This window comes from Aythya ferina (genome assembly GCF_964211825.1).
Source record: "Aythya ferina genome assembly, chromosome: 1".
NCBI classification, from domain to species: domain Eukaryota; kingdom Metazoa; phylum Chordata; class Aves; order Anseriformes; family Anatidae; genus Aythya; species Aythya ferina.
Genome location: NC_140296.1, coordinates 57133769 through 57153061, shown reverse-complemented (window position 1 = coordinate 57153061; position 19293 = coordinate 57133769). Strand labels below are relative to the sequence as shown.

At 36.4% G+C, this 19293-nt stretch overlaps 1 protein-coding gene across 1 annotated transcript in view; it reads right to left on the bottom strand.

Annotated features, from left to right (window-relative positions):
- Positions 1-19293, bottom strand: part of ITGBL1 (integrin subunit beta like 1) — a 147154-nt gene that overhangs the window by 57582 nt on the left and 70279 nt on the right. The window contains exons 6-7 of the mRNA XM_084506777.1: positions 18152-18292; positions 13484-13630 (exon numbers count right to left, since the gene is read on the bottom strand). Coding sequence (XP_084362903.1) covers positions 13484-13630; positions 18152-18292 — 288 coding nt within the window. The remainder of the gene's footprint in view (positions 1-13483; positions 13631-18151; positions 18293-19293) is intronic.

Genomic DNA, 19293 nt, shown 5'->3' with positions numbered 1-19293 from the left:
TGTGCAATGCACACCATGCATTGCAGGCTTCTTTTCCAAAACATAGCTTCTGGAAAGCAAAGTGTCTTACAGTATTCACCAAAACCCCAAACCCTTTTGATTCTTAACCATTTTCAGCTAAAAAGACTGCTTCCATTTGATTTTTCAGGGCCTTTAAGGTATTTTTAAGTGATTTTTTTATATAAGCACAAAAGAAGGAAGAAATCTAACTACTCAGTCAACCTGGGAATCTATTTATTTTCTGTTTCACTATACAAAATCAATTTGGGGACAGCACCGATCCGTTTATTTTACATAATCTGCTGTCTTGGAAAAGTCTGAGAGTAGGTAGCGGCTTCACAATAGGCAGCAGGCCTTTGGCAAAGTGCACTGGAGACTCCTCTTTCTTTCATTTTTTCCTGTGGGCTACACATGTACCAACCACAGTGCAGAACGAAGGTCAGTCTTCACTGTTATAACAACAGCACAGTGTTTGATAGATGTCTCTTTACTAGTCAGTTAAATGGTATTGGGACTGTTCCCTGGCACTGGGGCCATCTGGCACACAAGAACTGGCATCCATACTACAGAGCTGTCTTCCTTGAAGGTGGCCTCATCCAGGCTGCCTGCTGGGACCAGTCAACTAGCCCACGCTAATTCCTGTACTATAAGCAGGAATTGTTTGGAAAGAATACTAGCTGGCACAGGGCAGAAGTAGACCAGTGATTGTTCTAACAATTTGACATTACAGGCAAACAAGCTGCAGTGCCTGGGGAGGATCCATAGCACTGTTTAATTTTCTAGTCTGGATGTCACTGCTAAGGCAGCTTGAAACAATCCATAAACTACAATTCAGTACAAGGACTCATATCCGGATATCAGCAGCAGAGGTTCTTCTCTCCAGCCCACACAGACATCTATTAATATTATTTGCAGTGTAATACAACATTACAGTTGGGGTAAACAATTTCATAAACTGGTGAAATTCATAGAACCCAGATGAAGGCATCTGAAGATTAGCCTGAGAGCCACTCTCATTAAGGACAGTAGAGAAAAGTAGGAATTATGAACATTCATCTTTTAGTGACACAGAAATATAAAATTAATGGAAAGATTGCCTCGCACCTGAAGGTACTGTCATTCCACTGAAAACAAAGGCTGAAATATTTCAAAGTGGATAACTAGCTAAATTCGAAATATGAACGTCACACAGAATATTCTACTGTGTTTACATTAACTAACATATATTTAACATGATGTCTTGATTTTTTTTCCCCTTACAGTATGCATCTCTACAGGTTAAAAAAAAATAAATGCTTTGTTGTGCATACACCAGTCAGCTCTGCATTTGCAAATGCAAGCTGACTCATTCAGTAATGTTTCAATATACATACATTTATTATGAGGATGTTAGCAAAATTTTTCAACAATACTGGCTTTCATTTCAATTTTTGTGGCAATAAACAACTTCATGACTTTCTATCAGATATTTTTCTGGTCAACAAGCTGTGAAATTTAATCAGCTCTCACATATAAACATGTACACATACTTCAGCTGCTTCTTGTTTTTCCAGCAGGGATTCGTTTGGAAGGTCTCCTGTTACTGTGATCAAACTACAAATACTTGATATATCAAAGTAATCAGAGAGATGATACTTACAGGTACTTTTGTTTTGCACACCTGCTATATTTCCAAAGATGCAAGATGAACCTGCATTTCTCTCTTGCCTCGTATGCATTGCATAAATATTCCATCAGACAACTGCCCTTGCACGTTCTAATGAATAACTTTGTCTGCAGTGTGAATCATTCCCATATTTCTGCAAGTACTCAGGACATTGATAAATCCTGACTTCAGGTTAAAGATAATTTTTGAAGTGAATCAAAATAGGATGACACCTTGGAGCAGCAAAAAATCTAATCTACTTTTAAAATTATTATTAATTTTAATTGGTTCTTGTCTTCTGTGAATAGAAAAAAAAATCTTATGTTCTACCTCTTTACGAATGATATTGGTATATCAAAACAAGCATATTTGATGTTTGTTAGGCATCCTTCAACAGAAACTAAAGAAATGTTATTGCAAACTTCTGACTATCAGGACTTTCTACTTAAGTGTATGCGATTCTTCCATCTAGCATTCACAACAATACATTGCTTTTCTAGACTCTGCAAACACACACTATCCATCAAAGGTGTTGATGTGTTGCGGGTCTGTATTCAGCCCACCATACAATCAAATGAAAGAGACAGACTAGACAAAAGATTCAAAGGAAGTCTAGCACAAATGAGTGTCAGTCCATTCTTTGATTAGGTAATGGCAATTATGGTAATTACAGCAATCCACTACAGGGAAATGTTCCAACATTGCCAGCCTGCTGCCAAGTGTAGCACTTGCCGTATCCACTTATGCAAAGCTTTGCATGAACTTTTTGAATACTAACCCCAATCTTTCAATTGTAAACAGCATAAGTTGGCCTGATAACTTAAGTCTGTGACCTATTACATCTTATTAATATACGGGAAATTCTTCTAGGGTACATGCATCATCTACTGATACACATCACTGTGAAAGTTTAACCTAAACTTACACACCATAACATGTCAAAAATATTATTTCTCACATACTCTTTTTCTGAATAATAATTCCCAAGCTAAGATTTTTATATTGAATGGCCATAAGGTAAACACATTATGCTTTTTTTTTTTTTTTTTTTTTTTTCCTTTTTTTAAAATTATGCTTCCTGCTTGGCTTAACAAGAAGTTCAAAAATTTTAAGAAACAGGGGTGCCTGAACAAATAATGCCATCTATGTCAGAAGACACTCTAACAATCGCTGAGTGTTTTGGAAACAGCAGGAGAATCCCACCAATCCAAAATGGGAAAATACAGGCCGAGAACACTTAGGCAAGATTGGGATACTGAAGAGAGTATGTGCAGAATATGGATGTCAGAAAGAAGAAAGACCTGGCCTTCAAGTTCTTTCACAGATGTCTTTCACAGATGAAAGAGGTCATCTTTGTCTGCTGGAGCAATAATTAAAATGAAGAGAACAAGAAGAAGGAAGAACATTTCACATGCAAGAGGAAAATTTTGATGTGTTCAGAGAAGGTAGCATTTCAGAGGCACTGACTGAGAGAATAAGGGAGAACTATCATGTGGATAACTTGTGCAGCCATCAGAAAAATAAATTCCTCTCAAGAAGTGAAAGGAATGAAGTCCAACTTTTTACAGATTTGTGTCTTTTGTGCCCTATCCATTCTTAGCCACTGTATTAACTCTTATGACGGAAATCCTCCCAGATATAGGATTTTCCATTTGCCTTGCTGAAATTTTTGTCAGCCCATCTTTCCAAGCCTGTCCAGGTCCTTCCCAATAGTAGTCTCACCTTCCAGTGTATCGCCTTCTACTCCCCATTTCCTATTATCCACAAACTTGTCAGTAGTGCACTTTGTCTCATTATCTAAGTTAACAATGATGTTGAACAATTACTGTCTCTCATATCAACTCCTGTGAGGGTTGGTTACCGTTACTAATCATCTACCAGAGGGACTTTGTTCTGCAGATCACCATTCCTTGTGACCAACAGACCAGTCACTTTTCCATACATCCATCTAGCCAGTCCACATCTTGTCAATTTGACTATACGGATAATCCAGGAGACTGTGTTAAAGGTTTTGCTACAGACAAGGTATACAACATTCTCTCCTCTCCTCTTATATATACAGAAGGAAATCGGGATAGTCAAGCATTAACTGCCCTTGGCAAATCTCCATGTTCTGTGTTTATAGACAACATTTTATCCTTCATGTAGCTGGAAATATCTTCCAGGAGGATTTGCTCTCACTTTCCCAGAGATAGAGATTAAGCTGACTGACCTGTAATTGCCTTTGGTTTTACCTTTCTTCAATCATCATGAACCCTCCCCCAGTCACCAGTCTTTCAAAGGTGACAGAAAACAGCCTGATGACGACATGACCCCCATGCTGGCCCACTTTTGTCATGAAATTTTCTTCCAATTATGCCAGAGATTTGGATTACTTGCATTGAGTTCTCCTGATCATCCAGCAGGTATCAAGGTGACTGAATTTGCCTCTGTGTAGCAAGGACAACAATCTTGAGGTTTCCTTCAGCTATCTGCAAAAGGCTTCTTTTACATCCTCTCTTGATTAGATGGTCTGAAGCAGACCAAAGCATAACCTTTGATAGTCTGCTCTCTGATCCTTACTCAGTAATAATAATGTACTTGTATATAAATAACTATATAAACATATCATATATAAATAATTCTGCCTGCATCTTACAGATCCATTTAAACATCAGAATTTGTTTTGTCTTGCACTTTTTCTTACTGGCAAGAATAAAAAGAAAGGTATTTGAATCTAGAAGTACTATACTGAAAAAGAGCAAGTCATTTTCATTGTAAAGAGGAATCCATGGTAGGTACTCTGCGAGCCATGAATGTTATGCTGCTGATTTTATCCCACAACCCTCTTTCCTAAGTATCATCATAAAATAGACATGTTACTTTTCCTCTGTTCTTTACCTCTTTGCAAATTTCCCACTTTGAAAATCAGCGGGAAACTTCAGAACATTCACACATTCTATTACAAAATATTTTGAGGACCTATCTAGCAAATATCATCCACATCTCAGAAACAGACAACTTCCAACACACCCTACGTCTACCAGAACAGATTAAAAAAAAAGAACACTTAATTGGAAAACAAAAAGTACTTCCTGAACCAAGTATTTATTACTGAGAAAGAGAGAGAGAGAGAAAGAGAGAGAGAGAGAGAGAGAGAGAGAGAGAGAGAGAGAGGAAGGAAGGAAGGAAGGAAGGAAGGAAGGAAGGAAGGAAGGAAGGAAGGAAGGAAGGAAGGAAGGAAGGAAGGAAGGAAGGAAGGAAGGAAGGAAGGAAGAAAAATAAAAGAGAGAGGGTGGTACAATTATTATTATTATTATTTTTTTTTTCTTAGACTTCAGCAGAAAACAAGTGGACTTAGGAATGCTAGTCCAGCCTATAAGGGTATACCAAATTGTATAACACTGCTCATCTGGCATTAAAGTACTAGCACAGTAAGAGTGCATCTCTGCTTGAAGTGAAGAGTAGATGAATAATGGAGCTCAATCTTAAAGCTAGAGATGCTCACTTGGACGCATGACTTGCATTTATGTTCTGTTCTTGTTACACCAGCTAATAACATTATTTGCTGCCAGACTATCTACTATAGTGCTTTAATTAAGACCTCCTTCAGAATGCAGGGGTCATGCAAAATGAATGAAAACAGCAGGCCAAATTCAGAGATGATGTATATTAGAGTAATTTACACTTCAATTAAACAGTGCAATTTGCATAGTAAGAGGCTGCAATAAGGAGCTGGTATCAGGGATAGTAACCTAGATTTTACCTTAGGTTTGTTTACACTTTTCTTCTGTAATCCCATCCTGTCATATATAAAGTATACTGAATTACTCAAATTGCAACTTCTACTACAACCTTGCTATTCTGAGTCAATAAGCTTTAAAAGTCTTTAAAAAATATGTTTTTCTATAGGTACTTAATAAATATACAAGATTTTTTCACTTGGTCATTTTTGACAATATCATTCTAGACAGGAACCCCAAAGTTCTTAATTAATATCTGCACTTAGAAAAAAAGAACCAGAACTGTGAGGACATAAAATAATGGTAAAGACGGCTCCAGTGATGAAAGCACAGAACTGGTTCCCACCAGCAGCCCTTTGGTCCTTGTAAGGCATCATACCTCTGTAGGGATTTATCTGACAGAGAGATCATAGAATCACAGAATGGTTTGGGTTGGAAGGTATGGTAAAGATCACCCACTTCCAACCCCCCTGCTATGGGCAGGGACACTTCCCACCAGACCAGGTTGCTCAAAGCCCCATCCAGCCTGGCCTTGAACACTTCCAGGGATTGGGCAGATGAACTGGTTTGCATCCAGGTTTAAAAATGTAAGATCATGAAGATCTACTGAACAACATCCACCATAGGTTTATATGAAACTATAGTAGTTGAAGATCTAATCCCAGAAATTATTTACAAACTGATTTATTTTTTTATGTCATATTCATGACCAGTTGGGTAAGTCATCACAAAGCTCAGAAGAAAACAATGTAGTTCCCTCTTTTTCCTTTTTTTTTTTTTTTTTTTTTTTTAGCATGCATCTTTATATCTCATTTCTACTCCTGTTTATACACAGATATGATTAATTGCATGTAGATTTCTCTTTCCTTCTGCATGACATGGTATGTTGTATCAATTTGCAATATCTCCTGTGTCAACCAAGGATTTGAGGATCTATGTTCCAGAGCAACATAAACAATATAGGAGGCTGTAGCAAGGTGGGGGTTGGTCTATTCTCCCACGTGCCTGGGGACAGTATGAGGGAGAATGGGCTAAAGTTGTGCCACAGGAGGTTTAGGTTGGATATTAGGAAAAACTTCTTTACTGAAAGGGTTGTTAGGCATTGGAATAGGCTACCCAGGGAAGTGGTTGAGTCACCATCCCTGGAGGTCTTTAAAAGATGTTTAGACTTAGAGCTTAGTGACATAGTTTAGTGAAGGACTTGTTAGTGTTAGGTCAGAGGTTGGACTAGGTGGTCTTGGAGGTCTCCTCCAACCTAGATGATTCTGTGATTCTGTGATATAATAATACAATAGTACAGCCAAGATATCCCCAAATGTATTAGGACTTTGCAGCAGCCACTGGACAGTGGCACTGCTCTTCAGGGTTGTCACTGATCCTTGTCCCTAAGTTCTGTTTCTAGACTCCAGGAGATGGTATCTTGCAAAATAGAAATATACATTACAGAACCCAGCACTGAACACATGGGATTGATTCACTGTCAGTTCACCACAGGGAATCTGTAATAATGCACTGAGCACTGTTGCTCTTACACTAACTCCAATGCTTTCTGATAGTTCTACAGAGAAGAAACAGCAAAGTTACCGTAATGTAACTATGGGGAGAAAACTGTCAAAATGTTATATAACAAATTTAATATTTTGATAAGTGGGACTTAGGAGAGTTTGAAAAAAAAATCAATACAGAATCCAAAAAAATTGTACTTTAGATATTCATTGCTAGAGTAAAAGCATAAAGGGAATTTCATGGATAAAGAAATAGTCCCTTTCTCTCCATATGAAAAATAAATAAAAGCAATTATAGAAATGAGATTAAAATGGCATAAGACACTACCAATAAGAAGATTTGTCATTTATTTTTCTTTGAATCACTGCCATGGGATGGCTGTCTTCACTTAGGATAAGTGAAGAGAACAAGATTATTAAAAAGAAAAAGAAAGCTATGATCTAGTATTCTCAAAATCTACTCTTTCTATTTTCACTTCTCTTCCTCACGGCTTATTTGCAATAATTATTTTGACATCTGCTTTTTGCCCTAAGGGGAAACTCAAGTGAGTGATGTGCATTATAAAGATAGAAAAGTGGTTTGTCTTGTCCCTTAATCCTGATAACAATAAATTATCTCTTTATTCCTACCATAAGAACTTTTTGCTATGTCTTCTCCTTTATCTTTGACACTGGTCTTGTTGTACAGTGTGTTCTTAAAAGGGACAGACTTTTATTATTAAAATATTGCATCTATAATGAAAATCATGTAGCAACTGAAAAAAAAAACACTCTCAGGAATAAAAGTGTAGAAGGTATTACACATTTTATATGAATGAAGCCAGCTAGAAACTCTCCTCCTCCTCAACATGCTTTTTATGGAAAGTCATTTTTGGAAAGTACCTAGTGATAGTGTGTTTGAATTCCCAAAATTGTCATCTGATCCCTCCCTTTATATATAACTGGAACTACTGAAAGTAAAGACAGCCTGATTGATGTAACTGAGAGGATATATATTTCTTCTGTCTTTATAACATCATTTAAGAGTACAGAAATTCCCACTTACTGCTCAGCATGCCAATATAAAGCCTTCTATCTCCACCTACTTGAAGCAGCTAAGAAATAGAAGACCATGCTGAAATATATTTTTGGCAGCTTCTCTGCTGTCTCCACGTGTTGATCAGCATCCATGAAGTTTGTTATTCCTGTGAGTAACTGGGGAAAATCAGGAAGGGAATTAAAACCTGGAATAGAAGTACCTTGGTTCATCTGCTCTCTGGAGAGCAAAAGACAGATTGAGAGATTGTATTCCAGCATTTTATGGATGGTGCTGATCAAATCAGGTCATGTTCTTAACAGCTTCCTTTTAACTCTCTAAATGTTTTAGTACAACTTTCATGTACCCTTGATATATTAAACACTTAACTTTAAATTTGGGTATCACAGGCAACAAATAATTTTCTTACTTTGCATTACTGATGTCTTCTCTTTTCCTGCTTATGGAGGAACATAATTTGCATCATAAGTGAATAATAAAAATTTGGGAACACTTAGTTAAAAATCTGGAACTTTATAGGAAAAGTTAATATTACAAAAATATTGGATGACTGAATCATAAAAAAACTTATATTGAATCATAAAAAAGAGTAATATTGGTTTAACATTCTCTGTCCTTTTCTAAACATTCTAATCATTACTACATTTAAAAGCAGAACATAAGGTATAAAATAAGCATCTTCTCAAAATAAAGTTCAAAGATGGAAGATTTTTGTCCCTCAGATTGATTAACAGTTTTTGAAGTGTATAATTTTGCCATTATTTTTGTGCTAATGTTATAAAATGTTATAAGGTAAAACAAATGACAAAATTTTTATGTAACCCTCACCACCTCGAATCTCTGACATAAAAATATATAAATTCCATACCTCTTTTTATGAATTATTTAGAGGATTTGTGGATTTTGTTTGTTTGTTTGTTTCACCTTCTGTAATTATTACTGAAGATTTCAAGGACTAAATCATTGGGAGTTTTGTAGTCTTCCATATAAGAAAGTCTTGAAAAATGCACAAAAAATAAAATAAAATAAAAATAAAAATAAAAACATGGCCAGATGGGTTTTGAAATAATATTTTTTCAATACTTATTGAGGCAGCAAGGAATTTTATTTGTGCACTGTTTAAGTGAAGAATTATCACATTTTGAAATCATACTTAACTTTGAAATCATACTTAACATTTCAACAAGAAAGTGCCATCAACAAAAATATAAATTGTGTTAATCTTGGGAAAAGGGCATCACAGTTTCAACCTCCTCTACTTGAAAATCTGAGCATATCTTAGCATTTAGGCAGAGACTATAGAAAAAGACGAATTTAAAAAAAAAAAAAAAAAAACACATTATGAATTATAATAATTCTATCTTTCTTTCCTGTTTCCCGCAATACATTATGGCTAACTGTAATGCCATTAAAAATCATAAGAATGCTTTTTCTTTCAATGTATTTATCCAAGAACATAAAAGTGGTTACAAAAGAGTCTGTCAGCTATCAGAATTGCTGTTGACTAACCTAGAAAGAAAAGGTAGGAAAGGAAGGTAGAAAAGGTAGAAAAGAAACAAAAGGAAACAAAAAAGTGAGCAGAAAGCAGTCTTCAAGGACACACAATACAGGACAAAATCATAAACTGCAGCAGCATTTCAGGGCTCTTCGTTATGTGTTCTACTCCATATATGAACTACCTTACTAAAATATCCTATTAAGTAAGGCCATTATATTTACTCATATATACTCAACTTCACCAGCAGTGCCATGGTGTCCTTGTACACTTACTGTCCTTGTAGCCAACATAAAAATATTACAAGGAAGTCATCAAAAGAATAATGTTTACATGGAAAAGAAACACTTCAATTTTCTTTGGAACCTTCCCTTCCGTGCATTCCGTGCTTCACTTCCGGAACATTGCTTGCTCCTGACTTCAGAAAAACTTGTACTACATGGCCTTTCCCACTCCCATAAGTTTTGATTGGAAATCCTTAATTTATGTAAATTCTGCTCATGATGAGCTATAATGACAATTAGTAGAATTTTCAAATGGGACCAAAGAATTTAACTGTGCAAGTTAAATTTTTTTAAATTTAATTTTTAAGTTTAATTAAATTTATTTTTTTTTTGACTTTTTTTTTCATAGCAACTAAACACCTATATCCTTTCAGCAGTACAGGAAACTTCCTACAATTTTAATTATATCCACAATATAGTGGAAAGAGGAAATCCAGGGAGTCCAGGCTCGAAAAAAAGCAAAGCAAAACAAAACAAACCAGAGCAAATTACAAATTATTAGTCTAAAATTAGTCCTTTCTCCTTTTCTCTCCCACTTTCATAAACAAAATTATTCATAGAATTAAAATGAGATACCACATTCCATTGTCAAAAATGAGAGTTTTTAAGGATATTTTTTTTCAGGTGTAGAATGCAAAACTCTTTGTTTCTTCATTACAGCAGCTGCCTATCATACTATGCCCTAGACACACTTCTGTGCCTTTTGCACTCCTCCTAACACTCAGTATTCTCAAAAAATAATCAATGAAAATTGACAAAGTTCAGTGAAAACTGCTATCAATTAAACCTTTTGTTCCAGCATTTTGTATTTTATTATAAAATTTTGACCACCAGAACAGTTAAATGAATTCACTTGAAAGGGACTTATTTCCCTCCTACTGCATCAATATAACACTGTTGGATTTGTTTTGTTCTGTTTTGTTTTGTTTTCAGAAAGCCAAGAGGATAGAATTATTGACATTAAAATCAGTTAAACATTAACATTAAAAGTGAGCTTTAAACTCACATTTCCCATTATACTTTGTAAGACTTTTCAAAATTTAAAATCTAAACGGAACAATGTTTTATAATTTAAGACTGTGTTTTTATTCACATCAAACTTATTCTTATCACTATCGTTCTTTTTTTTCTTTGTCATCTGACTCAAAATGTATGATACTTTTTCTTTTTTAGCAGTGAATGCAGAGTTCAGGCTTTGTTATGCAAATAATATAACTGACTCTAATTGCACAACATACACAACTCCTAGAGATGCAGATGAGAAAAGAAAAAAAAAAAAAAAAAGACAAGTCTAGTTTGTTTTAGTTATAATTATTGCAAGCATGATAAACGAAATGCACTGAATTCCCTAAAGATCATAGAATCATAGAACGGCTCAGCAGAAGGGACCTTAAAGATCACCCAGATCCATGGAAGGTCCTCATTCTATCTGGACATTGCCCAGGTTCTCGTTCTATCTGGCCTTGGGTGGGGCATCCACAACTTCTCTGGGCAACCTATTCCAGTGCCTCAGCACCCTCTGAGTGAAGAATTTCCTCCTAATATATAATCGAAAGTTCTCCTCTGTTGTAGTTTAAAACCATTCCCCCTTGTTCTGTAACTCTCTGCCCATGTAAAAGGTCAGTCTTCTCCATCTTCTTTGTAAGACCCCTTTAGGTAGTGAAAGGCCGCAGTAAGGCCTCCCCAGACTGGGGATGGCTCTCTCAGCCATGAACAACTCTCAGCCATGAACAACTCCAGCTCACTCAGCCTGTCTTCAAAGAAGAGATGCTCCAGCCCTCAAATCATCTTCCTAGCCCTCCCCTGGGACCAGTAACAACCCCACATCTTTCTTGTGCTGGGGACCTCAGACCTGGATGCAAGACTCCAGGTGGGGCCTCACAAGGGAAGAGCAGAGGGGGACAATCTCCTCCCTCAGCTGGCTGGCCACCTGTCTGTTGATGCAGCCCAGGATACAGTTGGACTTCTGGACTGCAAGCACACACTGCTGGCTCATGTCAAGCTCTTCATCCACCAAAACCACCAAGTTCTTCTCTGCAGGGCTGCTCTCAATGAGTTCTTCTCCCAGTCTGTACTCATGCCTGGGGTTGCCCCAGTCCAGGTGCAGCACCTGGCACTTGGACTTGTTGAACCTCTTGAGGTTCATGTGGGCCCACTTCTTAAGCTTGCCTGCTGGCTCATATTGACTTTTCATCTGCCAGAATCCCCAAACCTGTCTCTCCGCAGGGCTGCACTCAGTGAGTTCTTCTCCCAGCCTGTCCTCCTGTCTGGGATTGCACCAACCTTGCACTTGGACTTGTTGAACCTCCTGAGGTTCACGTGAGCCCACTTCTCAAGCTTGCCCAGGTCTCTTTGGATAGCATCCCTTCCTTCTGCTGTATTGACAGTACAACTCAGCTTGGTGTCATCTGCAAACTTGCTGAGGGTTCACTCGATCCCACTGTCTATGTCATTGATAAAGATACTAAACAGTACTGGTGCCAAGACAGACCCTTGAGGGACACACTCATCATGACTTCCACCTGGACTTAGAGCCATTGACCACATCTCTCTGGGTGTGTCCATCCAGCCAATTCCTTATCCAGCAAATAGTCCATCCTTCAAATCCTTCTCTCTCCTTATTTGGATATAAGGATATTGCACAATAAGGACAATAAGGAGCCCAGCTAGATGACATTGGTCAGTCTTCCCTTATTAACTGATTGAGATGATCATGTTCCATCTAACTTGTGCCCATAAATTCCATTGAGAATTTTTAGCAATAATAGCAAGATGTAATCCAGTGGAAAACTGTAATTTAAAAAAAAAAAAAAAAAGGGCAACAGTCTCCTAACACATATTTCTTTTAAGATACAATTAATCCTGCATTTACTAAGTTATGAGTTATACACGTTTACAGGAGGAGAAAAATATAATTATGACAGTGCTAACTTGGGTGGACAGCCTACAATTTCTGAATATGTTAGACAGTATGATTGGAAGAAGCAGTTGCAAATGAAATGACATTTAGGGTCAAATGTAATAATTCAATACCAGCGTTAGACCTTTCCCAGCAAACATTAAGTGAGCAGAATTCATAACAACTTCAATTGCCAGCTCTAGCAAAAGTCTGTGTCATATTTACCGTTCTCTCTGTTCTCTACAAGAAACACATTTCACACAGTGAGAATGAAAATTAGCAGGTCCTTGTCCTTCTGAACAATGTTTCATTTTGTTTGCAATGTGCATTTCAATTGTACCTATGAGTTTGTATATTTTTTCAGTCAGAGATTTTAAAAGGCTACAGTGTCACAAAGAAATGATTTCAAATGAAAAGCCAGTGGCTAACTAGGAAACTGCACTAAAGAATAACTGTATTTTAGAAATCAGTACTGCATTCGTTAGGGCAAGTTCTTTGGCAGTGTGAATCTGAACAGTTCTATCACAATGGTGCCACAGCATTTTACACAGACTGAAAATCATTGCTGTTTCTGTCAAAGAATGCAAAGAATAATTTCATTTTTTCAATATATCCATAGCAAGACTTAATTGCAACGAAACTTCAAAGCTTCCTTGCAAACTCCCCCCCAAAATATTGAGGCAAGTAACAAGTAACATAAAATAGAGTGCAATAGATGACAGTAAAAATAGGTGCCCTTTTTATTCTTGTCCTCCCTTACAAATAGCTCATAAATTATGCAGGTCTGACTTATCCACAGTAAGCCAAGAGATTCCACATATTTCAGTTCTAGTAATGCTGGAAACCTGTAAAAATTCTTTTGGTGGAGGTATGTTTCTAGAGCATGAAAATGCTTACCTCTTCCAGAGCAAGGTAAATTAGAATTTCCTTGGCATTTCTTAGCACTTTCCTCAGCTGACAATGGACAAGACCGTGGATGTTCACACTTCTTCCCAGTCCATCCTTCTTTACAGTCACACCTTCCACAATTACACTGTCCGTGACCTTTCCAATGAATACAGTTAAAGATTAACTTCCATGCTGATGAGAGGTATTGATACTGATTAGACTGATATTGATTAGATTAACTGTATCAATTTATTTTTCATTAAAGTGTCAGTTGGCAAAAAATACAGTCAACTCACTGCATCTACTTTTTATTTTTTTTTCTGACAATAGTTCTGCATGTTATTCCATTTGAGACATATTTCCTTTATTTTTATTTTTTTTCCTTAAGGGGTGTTTTGTCACTTGACACACACTCCTCATGTGAAAGAGTGGAAAGGAGGATACAAATACACTTTTCACTGTCTGGAGAAGTGAGGTCATCATAAGGCAGTATTTCATTTATCTCTATGTTCCTTTTTTTTCTACCACAGTTGTAGCATATTCTCTAAGTAATGTACCAATACCATCTTTTATGTACTTGCAATCAATGTGATCCTCTAGAGACCAGCAATTCCACGGCAATTCCAAGTCTCAGAGCAGTGCCTTCTACTAAATAATGATGTGCAAATAACAAAATGCTGGGCTTAATCAATCCTCATCCCCATAGGGCAGTCAGATGTGGTTGTGGTATCTCATTAGCTAACTTGACTCTTCCTGACCATGTCTGAACGTGGAAACATAAATGTAACTTTCACTGTGCATGCTGGGATGAAGAAAAGCTACTGGTTTAAACAGAAGCTTTTATGGGAAGTTTCTTTAAAAAAAATGTAACAGCCATTACAGTAGTCAGAGATGGATCCCTCCTGAGAATTTAAGCTATAAAGTTAAGAAACCAGACCATTTCCTCTATCTGAATGCTAACATATCCAGACAAAGCAAACCCGAGCTAGTTGCCCAGCTTCCTTCATCTTGAGCCTTTGAATCATGATCTCTTTGCATCAAGCAGTGGGATTCTGACCATTCAAAACGTTCCTTTAGCACTAGTAAAAACATCCCTTACGATAAAGGTAAATATTTATTTTCATGACTTGTGACAGCAGATTAAATCTGTGAGATCTATGAGGAACAACCGAGGGAACAGGGATTGTTTGTTCTGGAGAAAAGGAAGCTGAGAGAACATCCCATTGCTCTCTAAAGCTACTTGAAAGGAGTTGCAGGGAGGACATTGTTGGTCTCTTTTCTCTGGTAACAAGTGACAAGGTGCAAGGAAAAGGCCTCAAGTTGTGCCAGTGGAGGTTCAGATTGGATATTAGAAAGAATTTCTGCACAGAGAATTGTGGGCTCTGGTGATTGGAACAGGCTGCCCAGGGAAGTGGTAGAGTCTCCATCCTGGGAGGTATTTAAGAGATATGGATGTGGCACTAAGGGACATGGTGTAGTGATGGTACTCAGTAGGCCAGGTTAATGGTTGGACTTGGTGATCATGAAGGTCTGTTCCAACCTAGATGATTCTATGATCCTGTGATTTTCTCTCACACTGTCCATATAGTCACTACAATGGATACATGTCCCCAAAGCATTTATCTGATGATGCCCACTTGTCTATACAGTTTCTTCTTGAAAATCAGAAATACACATTTTATATCTCCCTCTAACTATATTTGCATTTTAATATTGGCTTATATTATATTTATGAAACATATGCACTTCACGAGGTGAAAATGGAAACAAGCATTCTATGCATTGAGTAGTTCCCAGATTACATGTGTTATTAAGCTCACAAGAACAACTTTTTTTGCTTCAGTTATTTGTTTTCCTTGGAAAGTGTTAAAAGCCTCCTCTTCTGTCCCTTGCTGCATGTGTACCTGCTGACAGGTTGCGAATTGGACATATGTTCTCTGATCTAGATAGATACTTATAAGAGGATGATGTTCTTTTATATAATATTTTTGTTGCTAGAGCCATGGAAAATAAGGCTAATGAGATGTGTGAACATAAGAATTTTTGTATGGAAGTCTTTTTCTTTTCTATGTCAAGTCAGGAAGGCGATTCTCTTTAAAGAATGAAAATCACTTTAATGTTGTGAACACTGCTGAAAGAAAATCATTAAGTAACATCCTGAGCATCATTTCAGAAGTTCAAAGAAGGCATCCAGTCACCAATATGAGGTGCTGCAAATTGACAGTCACCCCAAGCCATATGAAGCTTCTGGAGGGAGCTGCTGTTGTGTGATGTTAAATCCTCACAGCAGGGCTGCCAATTCCTATCACTTGTAGTTTATGAAATCAACATAGCCTTTCATTTAATTACAGTGAAACTCTCTATTTGTAAACACGGTTTCCCATCATTTCAACCTACTACTCAGGACAAGTGAATTTCCTATCTCTACCTATTAGGTAAGCAGAACAAGACAGGAAAAGTTTTATATCAGTTCAGTTTGATGTTGGTCTAAACAGAGACAGTCTCTTTTCCCTAATCTGAATAATCTCTTCTGGATTCATCCTGAAATCAATTTACAAATAATTGTTAAAACCTGAGAAAAATGTGCTTTGGGCACTAAGTATATTTATTTCATATAAACAAACAAAAAGACTATCCAATTACAGCTCTGCTAATAAACCCTAGATTTAATTGCAGATGCTGTCTGTCTACCACAATAAACCAAAATTAACACTTAAGCATCTTGTCCATTTTTGAAACGGGACTAAGCAGCAGGACAACAAAACACTGTTCACACTGCTTCATGCGAATATGTGAAGAATTTCACACAACCTATTTGAGGAATGCATTTGGGTGGCTAACTAAGGTTAAAATAGGCTTCTCTTCTGAATCATAACAGAGAGGGGAAGGGATAAGAATAAGAAGAGGTACTGATTTTTTTTTTTCTCATTTCACAGAAAAACTAAGCTATACTTAAAAACAAGTTTGCTATATAAAGCAAGTAGTATGAGTACATCATTTGATACCTCTCAAGACTTTCTCATTTGCAGTTATGTCTGTGTTATAAAGAACACTGTTCTGGTCCCCAGTACAACGTAAAATGGCAGTACCTTTTCCCACTTCTTTATAACTGTCCATACTTTGTTGTGCTTTCTTTCAACCATTACCACTTAGGGCAGCAGCAGTAGCAATGGCAATAACATCTAAGAAAGAGCGAGTTCAAGTCCTGTTTAAGGGATGTTGCATTAGCTGTAGGTGCCACAGGTTTGCTTGAACCTATATTTAAACTCCTGTGTTCCCCCTTTAACTACAGAACACATTTACCATGCTTTTTAATTTTGTATTCCTTAGATGATGTTGACATTTTGAACAATCCCTGAGTATTGAAACATACTTGGGAACACAGTAATATGTTCAAAAATTGGTATCCCAAACTCTTGCTGATATCATGACTGCAGTTTTACATCCTTCCAGCATATTAGGTAGGTAAACCTATATAGCATTTGAAGGTGGCCAAAACCATAGAAAACAATGAGTTCACTAAAGGTTTTTTAGAAATGCTTCTGTATCTCTTTTTCCATTTTGTTAGTTAGTGATTCATGAATATTTAATAAATAAATAAATAAATAAATCAGACGAGAAACCTTGCATCTTTATGACAGGACAAGAGAGTAAGAATTTCATGTATTGTGTTTATTTCAGCCTCTTATCCCTATTACAAACACCTCCTATAAGTTTTCTATGAGGTATTACTCATGCTGTTAGGAGGAGGGGAATATACCACTTTATTATTTTCCTTGATGTGACTGCATTCTTCCCATTATTAATTAGGCCAGATCAGATTTCTACAGGACAAGCTATAATTGACAAACTATCATCTGCCAAGTCCATTTGAAACCATCATTACTTGTTTTAGCAAAGTTTTTCTGTGTATAAATTGCATGTTGTGTACTGCTCAAAGTCCTCCTCTCTTGCCCAGTATTTACATCTTTAACAACAGCTTAACAAAATTGTATGTAATTTTGTATGAGATTGCTCTCATACTAAACAGGAGGAATTCCATTAGAAGGAATGCATTGGTGTTAGTTAATATAAGAAGCATTGATCCAAAAACGGAAGAAGAAAGTGTCTGAGATGTATAGATAACACATTCATATTTTCCACATCTTGACCTTTCCATTTCTTGTTCTTAGATAAACTGGCATTCTAAGGGTACTATTTTTCATTAAATCATTAATTCAGTTTTTCTTGAATTTCTTCCTTTCCCTTCCACATAATACACAATAACAAATAAAGCACAATCTAATTTAAATTTCCCTAAGATAGGATATAAAGTTTCATCCATTCATGAATTTATGTTAGACTACACTGAAGATGATAGTACTGAAAGGGAATTGACCACCTAGAAATAGTTCATATTTACACAGAATAAAATATATTTAAAGAAAACTTTATTTTTTTTTTTGTTGTTTGTTTTGGGTTTTGTTTGTTTGGTTTGTTTTTTTTTTTTTTTTTTGCTTTTACTTTAAAAAGTCCATTCCTCAAAAAAGAGTTGTTTTTTCTTTTTTAAACCAAACCAACCAACCAGCTAAAGCCTGATATATTTTAAGCCAGGTAAAATGAGAATTGAAGCAAATTTAGACCAATTTGAGACTTTTGTTATAAAACTACACATAAGGTAAGATACATTTTTCTTACCTGAGCAGAAGTCATCAGAATATCTATCATACACTGCTTTGCAGTTTCTTTCATCACACTCACACGTATCTCCATGTATATCTCCCCAGTCACCAGTTGGGTCCACATCATGGCATGTACATTCCCCACATACACATGTGCCTAGGAAGGAAGAAAAAAAAAAAAAGACAGAGACAGAAGATTAACCGAGTAATTTAGAGTAATAATAGTTTGATTACATGAATTTTACACTCGTGAATTTTCTGCTCTCACAGGAGTGCAGTGTCAAAGCTGCAAGTGTTAATCATGAGTGTATGCTCATCTTGCATGATTTAAAACTTTTTATGAATAATTTAGTAGTAATACTTTGTACAAACAAGTTGGCTTCCTGCTCAAGTTTCTTTTTGCTGTTGAGCCTTATTAGGAGTCAACAAAAATGTAGCACACAAAACATTAGTAAATCTTTGACATCAACAGTAATTTGCGCTGACACTAATGACGATAAAAATCAATGATGTTTAAATGATTTTGGCTTGGACACAGTGGATAATTAATGAATGTTAAAGCATAAACATTTAAACTAAAAGGAAATACAAATTCTAATCCAGCTGAAAATGGCTGGGAGGTAATAATTTACATAACAAGAACATTAGCACAGGTCTACATGAAAACGATACTTTTTTCATTTTTCACAAATTAGTATGCATGGCCACAGCTTTTTATTTACAATAGGAAGGAAAATGTGATATGTGACAGAGGTATTTATTTGGCATAATGTTACTGATATACAGAGAACATACAAGATACTTGTTTAGGAAAAGTCAGAACACACACACACAGAAATACAGTTTCCGTCTTCAGAAATCCAAATGTGCTTGCCAAATAGACACAACATCTCTGAAAGAACAAAAGGCCTTTATAGCTTGTTTTGCAGGGCCATACATTTACAGCTTTTGCTGAGATGTTAATAGGTACAAAGCAGTAACCTAAAGTTACAGGTGCAAGCAGTTGCATGCAGTTAATTTCCTGGACAGCAGCTTCACTTTTCTGCTACTCTGCTGAAGATTGTCTTCTTATTCAGATTACTCTGAACAACATAATGTATTTGAGGAGAACAGGGCAGGCTGACTAAATGGTACACATGCACTGTCTCTAAAAAGACA